This window comes from Nasonia vitripennis, chromosome 2, assembly GCF_009193385.2.
Source record: "Nasonia vitripennis strain AsymCx chromosome 2, Nvit_psr_1.1, whole genome shotgun sequence".
Taxonomy (NCBI): domain Eukaryota; kingdom Metazoa; phylum Arthropoda; class Insecta; order Hymenoptera; family Pteromalidae; genus Nasonia; species Nasonia vitripennis.
The window spans coordinates 1489114-1506174 of NC_045758.1; the positions used below are offsets into that span (position 1 = coordinate 1489114).

Consider the following 17061-nt stretch of genomic DNA (forward strand, 5'->3'; position numbering starts at 1 on the left):
ACGAGACCCTCGCCCCACATGCATACGAGAGAGAGGGCTGTGAAAAGAAGGCGAATGATCGGTCAGTCGCGCGAGCCATTGTCCGAGCCCATGCAGAAACTGTATTATTTATTCGCACAATGCTCGGAGCCGCGAATCGACGAGAGGAGCCGGCATTGTGAGGACGCAGCCACGCGTGCGCGGACGTTTATAATTTCGAGATAAATCCGACGAGAGTTGCTAGATACATCCGCCGAGCGAGAGGGACGCGTAACGCTTTTTCGACTCTTATTCGGTACAGGCAGCTAGCTACTATTATCGTTGGATTTTTGAATATGAAAAAGTTATTTTCCACTAGTTGGATTTCACGATCGATAGCTTATTTTTTACTCCGATGTATCCACCGTTATAAATCACGCAGCTTTTGTAAAACGCCGAGCTGATCCGCGCCGCGAAAAGCCCACATTACAAAGCGTTTATATCTCTCTCTTTCTCATCGAGATACATACGTGGAATCTCATCCGCGTTTTTACGACTCTCCGAATCCTATCCCCGAGCGCGGAGCAGCACACAAGAGATATCGTTATTTAATTACTCAGAAAAACGCCGATTCCGACAACAGACAACGATGCCTCTCCCTTGTATATACGTCTCCGAGCGCATCAGCCCGCGTATAATAAGGGAACGAAAAATCGCATCTATATAAGAGAGACTTTTATGCCGCACCGCCGGCAGCTTCGGCTCCTCTTTTTTTTTTATCGGCATCGGAGCGCGCATGAAAGGAGGGTTGCGAGAGAGCTCTCAGGGGAGATCCGCACCGAGACGCGTCTTTAGTCCTCTATTATGAGCGAACGAGATCGTTACGCGGCTGCAGCGGATGATGATTCGCGCCTGAGTATAACGTACATACGCGCGTGTCAACTTTGCTCGCGATTGTTGCGCGAGAGACGGAAGGGAGAACAGGCTTGCTCGCCTCTACACTTATACGCGGATATTTCGAGAAGCGCTTGTATAGTCGGCTTTTTAAAAGCCGCACACGTGCGTTCCGCTCTGAATTTCGACTAATGCTCGCGCGCGCGCGCGCACGGAAGCCGCGAGAAAAGGAGCAAGAGTCAAGAGAGAGAGAGAGAGAGAGAGAGAGGATGAGAGGATACTCGACACCCCTGTGTAACGAGAGACAAGCCGACCACAGCTCTCGGATCGCATCGGAGAAAAGGAAAGAGTTCGACAAAGGATCCGACGGCGGAACTCGAGCAGAACTGATCGGCGCCGGCGCCAGTGAACGCGTATCGTGTTATGCTCCGGCGGGTTAATCGCTCGGACGTATATGATTCCCGAAAATTAAAAAATGAACGAAAAAAATCGCGTATCATATGGCAGCGCGATTAGATTATTGTATAATCCCAGGGAACAACGTACGGGAAGATTATCGAATTAATCAAGCCCACTCAGCGGCTCGTAAAACCTCCCCCCTCCCCCGATGATGCGCTAGCTGCAAATTGGAAGATTGGAACGGTCCTCTCGCTCTAACGACGGTAATTGATTAAATCAGTGGGCACACGCGAGCGCCGTAACAACAACAAAAACAAAGCGCGAGCGAATCGATCGGGCGAAAAAAATCAGCGAGCCGGCGCTTACACACTCGATCCAATGAGAGCTTAATGAGGGTGGAGCCGCGGAGCTCCACCTACTATGCTCTCCTCCAAAAACGCGCTCTATTTCTCGCCGGAGAAGAGGATGAGCTGAGAGAAACGAAAGAGAGAGAGAAGATCTCTCTTCCGAGCACGTCTTAACTCGGGCGCGAGACGCTTGGCAGTCTGCCGCGAGAAGCAGCCCCGCGAGGACCGCCGCAAAGCCGAGCTTTATTAATCGCGAGCGCCGCGCTTTTCTCTTGTTCGCTATCACACGGCACAGCTGTGCGACGACGATGCGGTGACGTTAGATTCTTTTCTGCCGCACGATGGCGATCGACGTGCCTTACACTAGTGCCTGTATGATATAGTATAACGTGTATATACCAAAGTGCCTCGAGTCTCTCTGTGATGAAAATGAAGATTAGCCGTAAGTGAGATCGTTACACGATGCTGTCGGACACGGAGAATCTGGCCCAGCAGGCCGCGAACTCGCACGCGCCCCAGGACTTTACCGTCTCCAGGCTGCTGTCCTGCGGAACGCCGAATCAGGCCTTGGGTACGAGACGACGCCTTATCTCTCGATATGATACTCGGTATATGAAAGTAGGCCAACGCGAATAGGCAACTCCACGAAATCGGCGATCGCCCCACGTCGGCCGCGATTTTCCACGCGTCCGCGAACACGTATCGCTCATCACATGCCGCTTTGATGATCTTCGGCCGTATATACGCGCTGCACAGAGCCGGCCATTCAGCGGATGCACACACGCGCTAAAATTCCAAGCGAGCGCGAAATTGCGATCGATCGCCGCGATGTCGTCGGCCGAGCAAACACAAAGACGCTGCCTTGTTCGCCGTCGCGTGTAAAAGTATCTCGGCTTTGATGCGAGGAATTAATGTAGATTTTTTTTTTTTATTCACAGCCGACTGCAACGAAAACTCGTCGAGCGGCAGCAGAAGACCCCGTCGGAGTCGGACGACCTTCTCGGCGCAACAGTTAGCCGCCTTGGAGCGAGTCTTCGAGCGGACCCACTACCCGGACGCTTTCGTGCGCGAGGAGCTCGCCACGAGAGTCTCCCTCTCGGAAGCCCGAGTACAGGTATTATTATTACAATAAAAACGATCTCTTGGCTCTACGCGCATTAATCCACGGCCGTGTATCTGTCGTAAGTATAGAATCGAGGCTGACGTTAATTCACGAATCAAGTCCGAAATGCGCGCTCGCCGAAAATAGAGGACAATGTTTCGCGTTTCGCAAATATTCCAATATAAAAGTTAAGCGCTCTATAATTAAATCGTTATTTTCTCGCAAGCAAATAAAAAACAGCGAGGAAGAAACGCGAATCGAGAGCAAAAGCGCGCGCGCGCGCGCGTCGTATTCGGACAGCTAGGCGGAAAATCAGAGGAGACAGGTTGTCAGAGCGGGGAGCTATGATTAGCCCGAGTACAGTCGCGGCGGAGGCCCAAGAAAGAGAACGCACGTGTGCGTATAACGTATGCGCCCTTTTATACATCTGGAGGCTTTTTTTGTTTATTCGGCGCAGTCTAGCCGCTCGATTCGACGTGCGATAATTTTAGTTTGATTTCGAAAAGGCGAGTAAACGGATGATCGGCTTGACAAAAAAAGCCGCGCGAGATTCCAAATAGCTGGCTAATTCCACTAAACGCGCGCAGCTCCTTTATACCCTACTCGCATCTGTCGTCTCTCGCGAGTATGCCTACATTATAAGCCGCGCAAACGTCCGTCTGTCTGCGACGGGCGATACACGACGACGCGAGCGCGCCTGCCAGGAGCCGTCACGCTGTCCCGTCAGCGGCGCAGCCGCGCATCTATCCTCGCGACTCTCGACAGCCTCTTCGTTCGCTCGCACACACACACACACAAGCGCGCGATCATTGGGCCGCTTTTTCGATCGCTTCTTCGAGGGAGAGCGACATCGGATCCGCCTGTGTGTGGCTGTACACGAGAGCCGACGCAGACACTTCTTCCTTTGACGCCGAAATCGAGGATCCGGTGTAAGGCGGCTGAATTTTTTGCTCGATTCTTTCTCCGAGAGCGCTGCTGGCTCTGCCGTATGGCGGCGGCGCTTTTTGACTAAAAGGCAGAATTACTTTTGACGCGATAATCACTGCTTGAAAACTTTCGTCGCGAATATCGACTCGACGCGGATATTATAAAATCGTAAACACCAGATGCACTAATAAGACCCGCGATTCAATCGTGAAATTTCATCAAAAATTACGTCCACAACCTGACACGTGCCCCCAATAACGGTCAGTCCGTCGCGCATCTGCATCTCTCGACTCTTATATACTTATGCGCAATTAATTTCACCGCGGAGCACGTGCCACTCCATACACCTACGAGAAAAAAACAAGCTAATTGAAGGGGGGCAGAGAAATTCGAGCCGACGAGTCACACCCCCTCGGTGCCGAGTTTCTTTTTATTATATGGAGGGGGTGTATCGTAAGCCACTCGAGTTACCCGCAGTCGCCACGAGCGCGATTGTCTTTTTTTCCTCTTGTGCTTTATTCGTTCAGAAAAAAAGTAACCGAGTAAAATAGCTATATGTGGATAACGTAATTTCCTCCACGGGGACACCCCCCGCGACTCGTGCCGTCGCTTAACCCTTTCGTTGCGCTCGCGTAAGCGTGTCGCACATGTATGATTTTCGGCCCTTTTTCGAAACGCCGACGGATGGATGGATGAATGGTTAATGGTTAATGAAACTTTTACCTCATGCAGCGGATCGTGATGATGAACGGAGTCGACTCCCCGCGACGATATGGTGATTGATATGCACGTATGACTGTGAAATGCCGGTAACAGCCTGAAAAACAATTTAACTTTTCAAGTCGTTACGAATATGTACGCTGTGCTGTCATATTTTTCAGGCTCGATTCGTCACTTTTGACCGTTTTAGCTCTTGTACATTAGCTAGACTACTTTAGCTCACACAATGTCGAAAATTTCTCAAATTTCACTTTTTAAGGTTAGAAAGTCGAGCGTTTTCGCACAAACCGCGGGAAAGTGAATAAAACCATTACCTCGTTTTAATTCTTCATCAGGATCCAAGTGTAGAACCGTCCAAAACTGAAAGAGCCAATTTCCCTCCGCAGGTCTGGTTCCAGAACCGCCGGGCAAAGTTCCGTCGCAACGAGCGCAGCTCCGCGCTGAACCGCGGCAGCTCGGCCTCCCGCGAGATGGAGGCGACTCTGCCGCTCCGTCCCATTCGCCTGAACCCCAGCCACGAGTCCCCGAACAGCGGCAATACAGGCGACGCCTCGCAGCACCACCAGCTCAATCCGTACAACGCCTACGGCGACTACTGGCGATCGCCGAGCGTCTCCGCGGCCCAGCACCACTACAGCGCCGCGGCCGCCGCGGCCACGACCAACTGCAATCACGGCTTCAACGTGACGGGACTGCCCACCTATCACCACCACCATCACCATCACCAGAGCGTCGCCGAGGCTGTCCACTCCAACGAGATGAGCTCCTCGACGATCGGGGCTGCGCTGAGACTCAGGTCGCATCCTTACGGCGCTGCTGCTTACTCCGCGATGCATGCCAGCATGTGATGTAGCATACGAGTGTAGATTCTGCATGGGAATGACAAATGAGTGCGAGAGCCAAAGATTGTTGTGGACGGTGTTGCGAGTCTGAGGTGTAGGTATTTTGTTATTTTTTGGGTCCGGGGCTGAATACCAAAGAAAAGTATAATTTTGTAGGCGTGTTTAGCCGAAGGAAAAATAGAGGATCGTTTAAAACAGGGTATGACGATTTATCGAATATAGAATAGACGAGTATACGATAATTAATCGATAGTAACAAAGTTATATTATTACTTATATATATATATATTATTGTATAAGATTGCGTAGTTTAAGTGAAATATAGACGTAGAACAGATAACATGTGATTTTTTCTCTCACGGCACGAAACGTAAATGCGTTTGTCAATAAATTAACTACGTACATTCGTTAACAATGTAACTCGAATTTCTTAATAAATTATTATTACCAAACAAATACCTTTTGCGGTCGTTTAGTTTCTTGACCTATTGAGACATTTGCGAAATCCGGCCGATCTCTATTATACGAGAAGGAGAGGGCCAAATAGGTACAAAAGCGAGCGATTTGTCGGTAAAGAGGACATGATAGACATATTTGTTAGATGATCAAATAACAAAGTTATATAACTTATTTATTGTATAAGATTGCGTAGTTTAAGTGAAATACATAGCAAAAGAACGTTTAATAATAACAACAACATGTGATTTTTTTCATATACCACAAAACGTCCCACCAATGACAATCGAATGTTTATCAATAAATAAACATGCAAGAACTTGGCACATGATTTAAATTGTTGTAAAAAAATTTCTAACGAAACTCTATATACTTATAGAACTGTTTTGCAGCTTTCCTCATGAGCTTTCATGAATTTCTTAATCAATTATTATTATACCAAACATCTTTCTCAGTCGTTTGCTTTATTAATTTTATGTGGATCTAACTAGTAGAATTCTCAAATACCTATAGAAATATAACTACTTAAAGTCTTGTATACTGCTATAATGTGCTGAATATTTATCAACTTTTGATTTTCTGCTTTTGCTTGGCTTTTACATTTTATGTTCATAAATTACTGCTTAATAAGCATAGCCATGCTTCTAAATTAGAAGTGAGCAATAACTTTCTTTTTTTTCATATACTCAAGAGAGTAATTTGTACATTCTGATCTGGTAAATTTCATCAATTTTCAACGAGTAAAAATACATATATATTCAACTATACATCTTATACTTTTAGATATAACATATGCAAAAATCTTTTAGAATCATGATATCGTCCGTCCAATATTTCCTAATATTAATAAATCCTCTTGGTTTGATGTTTTTCTGTCTCTGAGACTTGACTTGACAAACCTAGACTGTTGACTGAACATTTTGCACAGCATTGCTCCAATCTACTTTGGAGGGTATGAGATAAAAAGCTGGTGCAATCTTGCAACCACATGGACACTGACAGCCTGATATCCAACTGAAGGAACCAAGCTTAGAAGTACATTTAGGGCAATTGAGTTTACCATCTACTCTGTGCAATATGTCAGGCATCCATGCCAGGGGCTCGATGAAGTAAGTCTTGTTACAAGGTTCAGTACTGACTTCTTCATCCACCTTCTTCTCCTTTTCCTCAGGTTTTTTGGTAGCTTTGATTTGCTTTGGTGATTTATCATACTTCTTGGAGCTAACATGCCGCCAAATCTGGGTCTCTTTTGGCTTGTGGGGTAAAATGTTGCTTGCATTAGCTACAATTCTTCTGCATTTCTTGCATCGATAAACTGTTGGTTCTGGATGAGTGGTGAGAAGTGCCGGATCTGGTTTAATAAGATCTAGATAGTTCTGAGGTAGTATCCTAGCTTTTCTAACCTTGTCTGCTGCAATTTGCAGTCTGTACATTTTAAACTGTAAATTTGAACAGTCTACCGTGAAGCCCATGTCTTCGTACAGTTTAAGCTGAGCTAAGAAACCTGCATTTGGACCAACAAAACGACGTTTTTCTTTCACAGCCTCAAAAGCATTTGAAAAAGGTAAACTGTACTTTTTCATAAGGTAAGCAATAACAATGGTTGCAGAGCGTGACACTCCAAAGTAACAATGCACCAGTATCTTACCACCCGACTCCAGTGCATTATCAATAAACTGATTAGAATCTCCGAAGGAAGTCAATAGATCCTCTCTGGGCATATCTGTTAACTGCATGTACTTCAACTTTATATCAGGTAAAGCATCTTGTATTTTTCTAGGCAATGGGCAGGAGTCCACAGTGAGAATATGAGTGATCTTTGTCTGTTTCAGCCAGTCTATATCTGTAGCAGCTGTTAAATTTCCCAAATATAAATTTGGCTCTATCTCGTCATAACTTGAAGGACCAGCATCAAAATCCTCTCTTGTCAACTTGTCATCTACATTCTTAGCCATAATGCTAAGCTCTAAAAATATTCATTCAGTTTTTACATATAATCAACATAAAAGAATCCTTGCCAATTGACTCAACAGCAATCACATTGTTAACATCTCGATTTAGAATATAGTTTTTGATCTTTCTGAAAAGTGAACAACGACCATTAAAACGTGTACAATAATCGCTACAGTTTTCAAAATAAACAAGCAAATAACCTCTTTTAGAATTCACGAATATTCCCTCGTGTGCGCATTGTCGGTGTCGCTCACTGTTGTGCTTTCATCTGCATGCGATTATCAGCGACGACTCGGCGCATATCAGACACCTCCGTCCGAAATCTCAGACAACAGGCAAAAGGATTGACTGCACAAAAGCATCCTATTCCCAAGTCGCCTCGACTTTCTTAGTCAAAATAAAACGCACTGGAAGACTTGCGACGAACCTCGTGAGACGCGACACTATTGATCTCTCTCGTGAGACGGAAAGAACGTAGATTTTAAATTCTGCACATACTTTCACAGGCAAAGATCTCGGCGTGTGTGGGTGTGTTGCACCATGTATGTACATTCTACATACGTGCGCATAACCTATCTTCGTTGCCTAATGCCTGCGCATTGCGCTATATTATCGGGTGAGCCCGTCGGCCGTCAGAGATCGCTTAGAGTCGCTGTGCAATATATGTATGTAAGTACTTATTACGGCGGATCAATTGCCGTTTCTGCACGTGTTTCGTTTTCGACGTCTGCTAAATATTTTGTATCTCGTCTGCTGTTTTGAAATGGAAAGAACTTTGATAGGACATTTTTTGTCCAACTCTTCGATCTTCTAATTATGACTTAGATCAAAAATATTATTTAGAAAAAAAGTCAGCTGTTGCGTATTGATTATTTGGTATTCGGTAAAACTTGAAAAAGCACATAAGCATTTGATTTTACTCGCGAAAAAGTATGTGTTTTCTCAATCACGTGACTCCACGGCCATGCAGAGTCTATTATACAATACAGACGCAGATAATACTTATATGTATACACGTTCATCATTGATATAGCAGTTGTTCGATATGCAGCTGCAGTCCTGACGACGTCGAGGTGCCAGGAGCATCAGAATGCGGTGCCAGGGCCCGATAATGCGCGCAGCAAAAATTAGCTGTCGCTCCTTATCAGCTGCAATGACTAAAGCAGCGCTGCGTTGATTATCTAAGTATCTGATGGGCCTGTTTTTGAGATTCTACGACGGCTACTGTGACGCGCTGTATGCAGCTCTGTTATACATCAGTGCGTGTCGAAAGAGAAATTTCGAAAACGTCTATTTTTAACGCTCAACTATAAGGTGAGTGCCTTTTCTGTTTGCATTGCGATTTTTCGATAGCTAATTTATTACGTGAATTATATTTATTCTACAGATCCAGATCTGGAGAAACGAGTATGCCAAGTTTTTCCAGCTTCTCCTTTCACCTCTATGCTGGTCTAGATAAGTGGTTAATGCATTCTCTCTAGTCTCTAGCCAATGCATGTTAGTGAGCCTATTTCTGTATGACATCATGATTTGATGTGGGTACAGAGCAACACCGAGACTTGTACATATTTTATCATGAGAAGATAAAAAGACTGCGCTTTGCATTTACTGCTGGAAATAGTGCATTTTCTATGCACTACTCGCGTAATAGACAAAATTTAGTCTATAAAAACAATCAACGTAAGTATCTTCAGACTTATGATTTTTCTGGTTCAGTTAGGTCAATTTTGATTGAGTATTTAATAACCCACTTGTGTACATACTGTTATCAGCTCATTATTCTTCATTAAATGTTTTTATTATCATTGTTAGCTGTAGTCATTCCAGAGATAACAGCTTTTGTATAACCTCTTAAAGGTTGGAAATGATACGTTTTACTTTTTGTATTGAAAAAATTCAATTAATTGAGTTTTTATTATTATATTGTATATTGTTGGCTAAAAAATGTGTATAATTTTCTTTGCAGATGCATATGGCATATTGGTTTGGCACTGAACTACAAAATTTTTTATTCTATGGATACAATATAGTGACAACATGGGGTCTGCTTTCCACGTGTTTAGGCTTGTCAGCTTTGGCAATATTATATGAAGTTATGAAATTGTCACAAGTCAAACTCAGAGAACTAGCCAAGGAGAATAATCAAGTACCAAATCCAGTGCAAAATACAGACAGTTCTTCCTTGATATCAAGAGTATCCGAGAGATCAGCTGGAGTTATAAATTCGTTTAAATGGTACTAATAATCATACTCAGATATTATAAATGTCATGTTTTACACTTCTAACTAAAATGTATTTTTCAGTCACATATGGGCAAAATGGTTTATAGAAGTCTTTCACTGGTCTGCTCATGTTACCTTAGGATATTTTCTTATGCTTACCGTAATGACATTTAATGGGTACATAAGTATTGCTCTAGTATTGGGCAGCGGTATAGGCTATTACATATTTGGACCTATATTGCTTCAATCAAACATGAGAAAGCTTCAAAGACGACGTAGACTGGTGGTAAAATGCAATCCAGAATGTGCAGGTACGTAACCCAATAGAAGATGTGCACTACAAAAACTCAAAAGTTTAGTCATGAAGAACAAATTTAATATTTTAATAATAAATCTTTGATATTTACAGATGCAATAATAAGCAATGAGAGGAGAGAATCAACAATGTCAATAGTTTCAGAGCATTTAGAAACAGAAGTAAACGTTGATGTGGAAATTCATGGTTAAAGTAAAACAAGTTAAAATGCTGATGGCAAATTTTGAGGCTTGTGATATTTTTACAATTGTTGATCAAATTCAAGAAGAGTTGACAATATTAAAGTCATTTATTGGTTGTTAAGTAATTTTAAGACTATAGATATGTAATATAAGATACATTTTTATACATATAGACTTTAGAAATAAAATATTTTATGATTTATAATCACTTATTGAAACTGTATTAAATTATCTTCTAGTTTCTTTTAAAGTTTAATGCCGAGCATGTAGCATATTTAAAAACATATCCAAATTCCAGTTTGGTACAATATCGTAACCATTATCTACCTCAGGATCAAAATCATCTATTTGATTGTCAATTGGCTCAAACAATCGTCCACTGCATGGTCCATTAGTTGTTGATTTAAAATGTTCATACTCATCGCTAGATACAATTTTTGAATTACACAACCAACAGAATTGTGAATGACAGTGTGAGCAAGTCATAAGATTGCATCCAGTGAGCTTTGCAGTCACCACTCCACAAGTTGGACAGGCTTTTGTATTTTTCTTTAAAAAAAAAAGTCAACAATAATTGAGTTATATCAGTAAAAGGATTGATACAAAGATATTAAATCTTTCAAGTTTTACCTGTAAGTATTCATTAGTTAATTGCTTTTCTACAATTTGGCGAATTTGATGTCTGCCATATTTCTTGTCTAAAAATTTCTTCTTAGCAAGGTCAGCACTTTCATATTCTTTTATTAATTGAAGTTTCTCTTTGGAATCCATTTCACAAGCTGAAACCCCATGATATACCTGTGTAATTAATAACTATGTTATTTATAAAATTCTCAATCAATTGTATAGACTATCTGTTTCGTACTTACTTTAAAGCAGAATGCACAGAAATTGTATTCACAGGCAGGACACGAAGCCAAACTTTCTCCAAACTTAACATACACAGCCTTTTGACAGAATCGTCTTGGGCAATAAACCAAGTTCAATTTTTTCATATTCAGAATCTGCTTCTCAAATAAATATTCTTCATACTTCTGAAACAACTCTGTTGAACAAATGCCTCGAATTTGACTACATTTCATTTTTACTTTACAGTCAGCAGCTGGACATTGAATAAGTACATAGCGTTCGTTAATCTTCATTGTTAAGTATTGCAAAATACACTCTTTGCAAAATGCATGATTACATCCATCCACTCTGATGCACATTTGTCCAGCACTCGTACAAAAACATATATCACATAAATGAAATTGAGATTCAAATTCAAAACGATCTCTAGATTCATTGTACTCTTTTAATCTTTCAATTGGATTAAGGAAAAGACCACCGTATACTACTCGTTCATCTGTCCAGTTTAGGACTTCCAACAGAAATTCATCATCTGGATTTTCATACAACTCCATGAGATAAGATACCTCTAAAATATCTTCTATGTGCAAAAAATTAAGTAAGTCACTTTTTAAAAATTCAAGCCAAATAAAAAGAATCTCATTAGACTCATTTCTCTGCCAAAGTTCATCCAATTTTTGGCAAGTTAAAGACACTTGCCATGGAGTCATCCAATTGATTGCTATATTATACTTTGGCGGACTGGCTGATGGATAGTCTTTTGGAAGCTGCACATACAAACGAACAGGTGGCAAATACTTTATGTATACTTTTTTAGTTACATTTTTGTAATCTATCAAAACATTTTCATTGGCTAATTCACAAGAAACGGAAAAAAAGCACTCGATGTTTGTTTTCTTTTTGTAACGGAATTGATTTGGACTGCAAATATTTTCAATAGCAAAAATTTCATCATCTTGTCTTTCCAGATCTGACAACTATAAATAAAATGGTAGTATATGATGATAATAGAAGTAAAATTCGTATAAAGCCGAGAAATTAAGTTATCATTGTATGCGCTTCAAAAATCAATTTAAAACAATTAACAAAGTATTTACCATATTGGAAAATATGTAGCTGTAGCTTTGGTAGAGTAAGAATGCGCAACACGTTGGAATTTTTACCTGTTACTATACTTGCTACGAGTTCGGTTTCTACTCTAGAGTACTTCGCTACCTATTCGCTAATCAACGATCGCGTATGCGTATACTTACTTACTGTGCAGACGACTTTCGTACGTTGGAGGGTATATACATATCAAATTATAGCTTATAATATTATGGGAATTCGAAATGATTATTTTATTTTGTTATGAATAAGATTTTAATTACGCGTTCAATTTTAATCTCAAGTTCTGTTGAGAAATAGAACATTTTATTCAAAAAAAATATGTTTTTTGTTTGTATGTGTTTTGATCACGTGACAAATTTTAAATTGGAAATGGAAAACTATAGGTATGTAATGGAACATTGTATATCCCGTCCGCCTACCCGTCACAATGTGTGTACATATATAAATATACATACCTTGTCGCCGGCCCACAACTCAATTCATACTTAGGAACGTGATAGATGACCAAAACTTTGTATTGCTATATTTTTTGCGGGAAAAATTGCCAAAAATAATAAATCTCATTTTGTGAGATCTATTAGTTATTTTTACGCATACATAATGAATATAAATAGATTTTACTTTTAAAATGGCTTTTTATTGAACAAACATTGCACTTACGCATTCATTTTTAACAAATTTTATTTTTAAAATAACGAGAAACGTAAAAAGCTCTTTTAAATAAGTCTTCTGTTGCATAAAAGTCACTCAGTCATTGTTCAAAGATTTAAATCAGTTATTTAGTCCAGCACTTTAACCAGTCCAGTAATTTAACAAGTTAAATTAATTATTTCTTATATAGCCAGTTCATTGTCATGTTTAAAGAAATCACTGAGTCATTTCTCAAAAACTACCAGTATGCACGCAAATTGACGAGTTTAAAAAATATGATTGAAAAAATCAAAGAGCTTTTATGCATTCTTTTTTGTACTTTACGGACTTAAAATTTAAGATATATATAAAAACGTCGTATCTGAAGATTGATATTCAACACTTATCATCTTACTTTGTACAAGATGAAATATGTAAAAACATTTTTTTTATAAATAAATAAACGCACTTATACTAATCATCGCGAAAACATGCGAGACATTAAATAATTACACTAATTATTACGGTAATAAACGCGGGATACAAAACGTATTAAAATAATTTTTACAAGAAGTGCTATTCATTATCACTTTGTTTCCTCTTCTTTCTTCGACAAAATCATGTCACTTCTGTCCAACAACTCATCTAGTTCAGCGTCCGTGTAAACTGTAAAAAAACGGTTTCATTGATACATGTTCAAACTTCATTAATTTAAGTTTGTATGATTAATGTTACCTTCATTTTTGGAATTAGCGACTTTGAAACTATCTTCTTCGAAAAGCTTCTTCAGTCTTGATAGGCCTTCTTCTGAGTTAACTAAACCAGTTTCTTTGGATATCACAGCTTTTTCTAAAAATCGTTTTGCGTTTGCACGCTTGATTATCGCTTCATCAACAGTACCTTTGGTACAAAGCCGATACACTGCAACTGGTTTTGTTTGTCCTATCCTATGGCATCGAGCCATTGCTTGAAGATCATTTTGAGGATTCTAAAAGAAAATATTTTATTATACTAAGCATATCCGAAAACAATTTTCGCAACAAAATAACCAATGTTTGTAATATTGAACATACCCAATCACTATCGTAAATAATGACTGTGTCGGCTGCAGCAAGATTCAAACCTACTGCTCCAGCTTTTGTGGTTAGTAAAAACAAGAATACTTCCGGATTTTTCTGGAAGCTATCAATACTATCTTTGCGATCATCGTATGCGACAGCTCCATCCAACCTTACATATTTAAAACCTCTTAATGACAAATAGTCTTCTATAACATCCAAAACCATTGTCATTGTAGAAAACAACAATACTTTATGACCATTCTTGTATAGTTTCTTTAGCAATGCATCTAGCACAAGGATTTTTCCAGAAGCTTTGATAATATTTTCATCCACTTTGTAATCTCCAGCATCAGTTAAAGGATAGTGAATGAGGTATGGATGATTGACTACATGCCTGTACATTGTAACTAAAAAAGGAAAATTAATAAAAAAAAAATCAATTTACAAAACAAGGACATCTCTTGAAAAGTATTGGATGATCTTATCATATTTACCATCATTTCCTGACAGCTTTAACCTGACTAAGTAATCTACATTTTCTTCGGTCACATCAGTAAATTTGTTCCACATATTAACATCTTCAGCTTTAACAACTTTATTTCCAACCATTTCGGTTGCAACTTCAGGTTTTTTCGCAAAGTCATTAATCCCAATATTATTTCTCCAATGATATTCACCTAAATCGTGCTTTTGAGTACACCTTCGTTTTGGTCTTACACCATTAACATCTAAAATTGTTGACTCTGGTTTCACTTTTTGAAGCTTAGCTATATCTCTATTAAGAATAGATGAGTAAAGGTTGTATTGAATTGCAGTCAGAGGTGTATAAACCATGACTTCTTTCAAAGGTGGAATATCAGGACATACATCTTCTTTCAAGCGACGCAACATAAAAGGCTGTAATATTTCTCGAAGTGCTGATAAAACTTGTTTTTCTTGTTCTTGTTTTAAAAATTTTTGTTTTCCTTCTTCGTTTTGAACATCTTTGGCATCAAACCATGATTCAAACAAATCCAAACTGTTAAATATATCTGGCAATAAAAAGTTCAATAATGACCAAAGTTCAGATAAATTATTTTGCAATGGTGTACCAGTCATTAACAAACGGTTAAAAGAGTTGTAAGATTTAAGTATCCTGTAAAACAAAATTCATAAATATAATAATTGAATTCAAAATGAAAAAATGTCTTGTTGTTTAGTCAATAAAAATGAACAAAATTACCTGAACAGTAAGCAATTATAGTTTTTGATCCTTTGAGCTTCATCAATAACAATATACCTCCAATTAAAATTTCGCAAAAAAGCTGCGTCTTTCTGAGGCATTTCATACGTTGTGAGAACAATAGGGAGCGTAGAAAGGGATCCAATGCGCTTTTTTTGTTGAAGTTTTTTTCTAAGTTCTGATCTTTGATTCGCATATCCGTAATACACAACAACGGGAAGTTGCGGTGCAAAACGTTCGAATTCTGTGGTCCAATTCGCCAGTGTGGAAAGGGGAACTACCACCATATAAGGGCCAGCTATTTGTTTCTCAATTAAATAAGAAAACAAAGCAATAATTTGAACTGTTTTTCCCAAACCCATTTCATCTGCCAAAATGCCATTTAATCCATTCTCGTACAAAACCTTTAACCAGTTGACTCCTTCTTTTTGGTAATCCCTCAATTCTCCACGGAAATATTTAGACTGTACAAAATTCTCAATTGGCTTGTCATTTTCTTTCTCTTCACTAGGTTCATCATCAGACATAGATGCCAACTCTTCTGAAATGTCCTCTTGACTGAGATTCATCTTTTTTCTTCCTCTCTTAGGTTCCTGAAAATATTAATAGATAAGTTATAATTTGAATAAAACAATATTGCGATACGTAAGCTGAAATTGCAACTACTTTGTCTGATTAAACAAAACACTTTTACTCACTGGGTTCTCTTCAGCAGCACCATCAATATATTTCTTGTTGGGTTTGCGACCTCTTTTTTTAGGGACAGGTGCCTCAACTTCCTTAGTGTTCTTTCTTTTTAAAGCCTTGTTGGGCTCTTCCTTGGCCTCTTCTTTAGGTTTTTTAGTCTCAAATTTCGACATGATAAAGTTGGACATTGCCTTGCTTTTCGACAGCAAATGCATCAGTCGCTTGTACTGTTTCTCCTTGATCTCCTGTTCATAGGCTTCTTGTTCAGCCTTTCTCTTTGCCACGAGTTCTTCATTCGTTTTCCTCTTCTTCTCCTCTGCTCTGAGCCTTTGCTCCTCTGCTTCAGCTGCTATAAGGGCTGGGTCGACGAACTGGATGCCCTCTCCGATTGTTCCCTCATTTTCTTTCTTGATTTGCTCTGCAAAATCACACACATTCAATTGAGTCGAAATAAAAATAAATAAGAAATCCCATGCTCTAAAGAAAGAAAACTGGATCGCGAACTATTAAATGACATTTCTCGAATATTCTCAAAATCAACCCCAATACTTACTCAACGGAAAAATAAAAATGGACACCCCACGCGAGGCTAACGCTTTTCTTTGTTTCCGCGAAAGAAATGCAATGCTTACCTGTGCTGCTGTTAGAGCCAACGGAGATGCTGTCGAATCCCGAGTCCTCGGAGGGATCCACTACGTCGCGGCTGATACCCTTCGTCATCGCTGCTTCCGAGAGTGGCAAGTCCATGCCGACCTCGGCCTTGATCTCCTCGAACTTCATCATCGCGAGAGACCCGTGGATTTCCTTCTCTCAGAGAATATCTTAGCTATATATCCACACAGCGGTAGCTCTCGCTCACTAGATCGACACTCTTCTGTCAGAATTGTTCGTTTACTTCCGGAGACAAAAAAAAACTTGTTTAAAGTCCACAGTTAAAAATCACGCAACTCGGGGTACCCGACCGCTACGAGGCGAGCTCCAAGTCTGACACAACGGCCGGCGGCGCGTGTGTTCTTTTCCCGCCAACGCTAACGGCGCGAGCGTGCGCGCGAGTCGAAACCTGCACTCAAGGTTGCCAACGAGGGAGCGCCGAAGTCCGCTGTTTTTGCCTCTCTTTTCGGAGTAGTGGTTGGCACAGTTGCGGAGCAGCTGCGTTTTCGCGCGCGGTGAATCTATTGATCCT

The 17061-nt window shown here is 40.2% G+C and overlaps 6 protein-coding genes across 18 annotated transcripts in view; 2 read left to right on the top strand and 4 right to left on the bottom strand.

Moving 5' to 3' along the window:
• LOC100680007 overlaps positions 1-5005 on the bottom strand; it is a 74537-nt gene extending 69532 nt beyond the window's left edge. For all 9 annotated transcript variants that reach the window (XM_031923116.2, XM_031923118.2, XM_031923119.2 and 6 more), the window contains exons 1-2: positions 4662-5005; positions 4351-4444 (exon numbers count right to left, since the gene is read on the bottom strand). The gene's annotated coding sequence lies outside the window, so the exon portion shown is untranslated. The remainder of the gene's footprint in view (positions 1-4350; positions 4445-4661) is intronic.
• LOC100121225 (paired mesoderm homeobox protein 2) lies at positions 1756-5883 on the top strand. The gene is made up of 3 exons (XM_001604769.4): positions 1756-2169; positions 2537-2712; positions 4734-5883. Exons 1-3 carry the CDS (start codon positions 2061-2063, stop codon positions 5193-5195), a joined length of 747 nt encoding a protein of 248 aa, XP_001604819.1. The 5' UTR covers positions 1756-2060; the 3' UTR covers positions 5196-5883.
• On the bottom strand, positions 5783-8762 carry LOC100678616 (dual specificity protein phosphatase MPK-4). 2 transcript variants are annotated; one of them, XM_031923122.2, is made up of 3 exons: positions 7799-8123; positions 7643-7725; positions 5795-7608 (listed from the first exon to the last, which is right to left on the bottom strand). In XM_031923122.2, the coding sequence occupies exons 2-3, from the start codon at positions 7647-7649 to the stop codon at positions 6545-6547; spliced, it is 1071 nt and encodes a 356-aa protein (XP_031778982.1). In that variant the 5' UTR covers positions 7650-7725; positions 7799-8123; the 3' UTR covers positions 5795-6544. The 2 variants fall into 2 exon arrangements, with proteins under 2 accessions (XP_003424036.1, XP_031778982.1); XM_003423988.5 differs by having other exon boundaries at positions 5783-7725; positions 7799-8762.
• On the top strand, positions 8212-10542 carry LOC100118494 (probable low affinity copper uptake protein 2). Of its 3 annotated transcripts, XM_032597447.1 has the most exons (6): positions 8212-8267; positions 8650-8912; positions 8986-9278; positions 9565-9833; positions 9903-10132; positions 10231-10542. In XM_032597447.1, exons 4-6 carry the CDS (start codon positions 9565-9567, stop codon positions 10326-10328), a joined length of 597 nt encoding a protein of 198 aa, XP_032453338.1. In that variant the 5' UTR covers positions 8212-8267; positions 8650-8912; positions 8986-9278; the 3' UTR covers positions 10329-10542. The 3 variants fall into 3 exon arrangements, with proteins under 3 accessions (XP_032453338.1, XP_016839684.1, XP_032453339.1); XM_016984195.3 differs by lacking the exon at positions 8212-8267 and having other exon boundaries at positions 8268-8912; XM_032597448.1 differs by lacking the exon at positions 8212-8267 and having other exon boundaries at positions 8773-8912; positions 8986-9455.
• Positions 10397-12459, bottom strand: LOC100680076 (E3 ubiquitin-protein ligase RNF14-like). 2 transcript variants are annotated; one of them, XM_003424003.4, is made up of 4 exons: positions 12266-12459; positions 11189-12145; positions 10950-11117; positions 10397-10868 (listed from the first exon to the last, which is right to left on the bottom strand). In XM_003424003.4, the coding sequence occupies exons 1-4, from the start codon at positions 12266-12268 to the stop codon at positions 10572-10574; spliced, it is 1425 nt and encodes a 474-aa protein (XP_003424051.1). In that variant the 5' UTR covers positions 12269-12459; the 3' UTR covers positions 10397-10571. The 2 variants fall into 2 exon arrangements, with proteins under 2 accessions (XP_003424051.1, XP_008216510.1); XM_008218288.4 differs by having other exon boundaries at positions 11189-11935; positions 12266-12446.
• Positions 12460-12893: 434 nt separating this feature from the next.
• Positions 12894-16906, bottom strand: LOC100121251 (lymphocyte-specific helicase-like). The gene is made up of 7 exons (XM_001604797.3): positions 16511-16906; positions 15890-16296; positions 15192-15784; positions 14464-15104; positions 13982-14376; positions 13644-13896; positions 12894-13574 (listed from the first exon to the last, which is right to left on the bottom strand). The coding sequence occupies exons 1-7, from the start codon at positions 16659-16661 to the stop codon at positions 13495-13497; spliced, it is 2520 nt and encodes an 839-aa protein (XP_001604847.2). The 5' UTR covers positions 16662-16906; the 3' UTR covers positions 12894-13494.
• Positions 16907-17061: the final 155 nt, after the last annotated feature.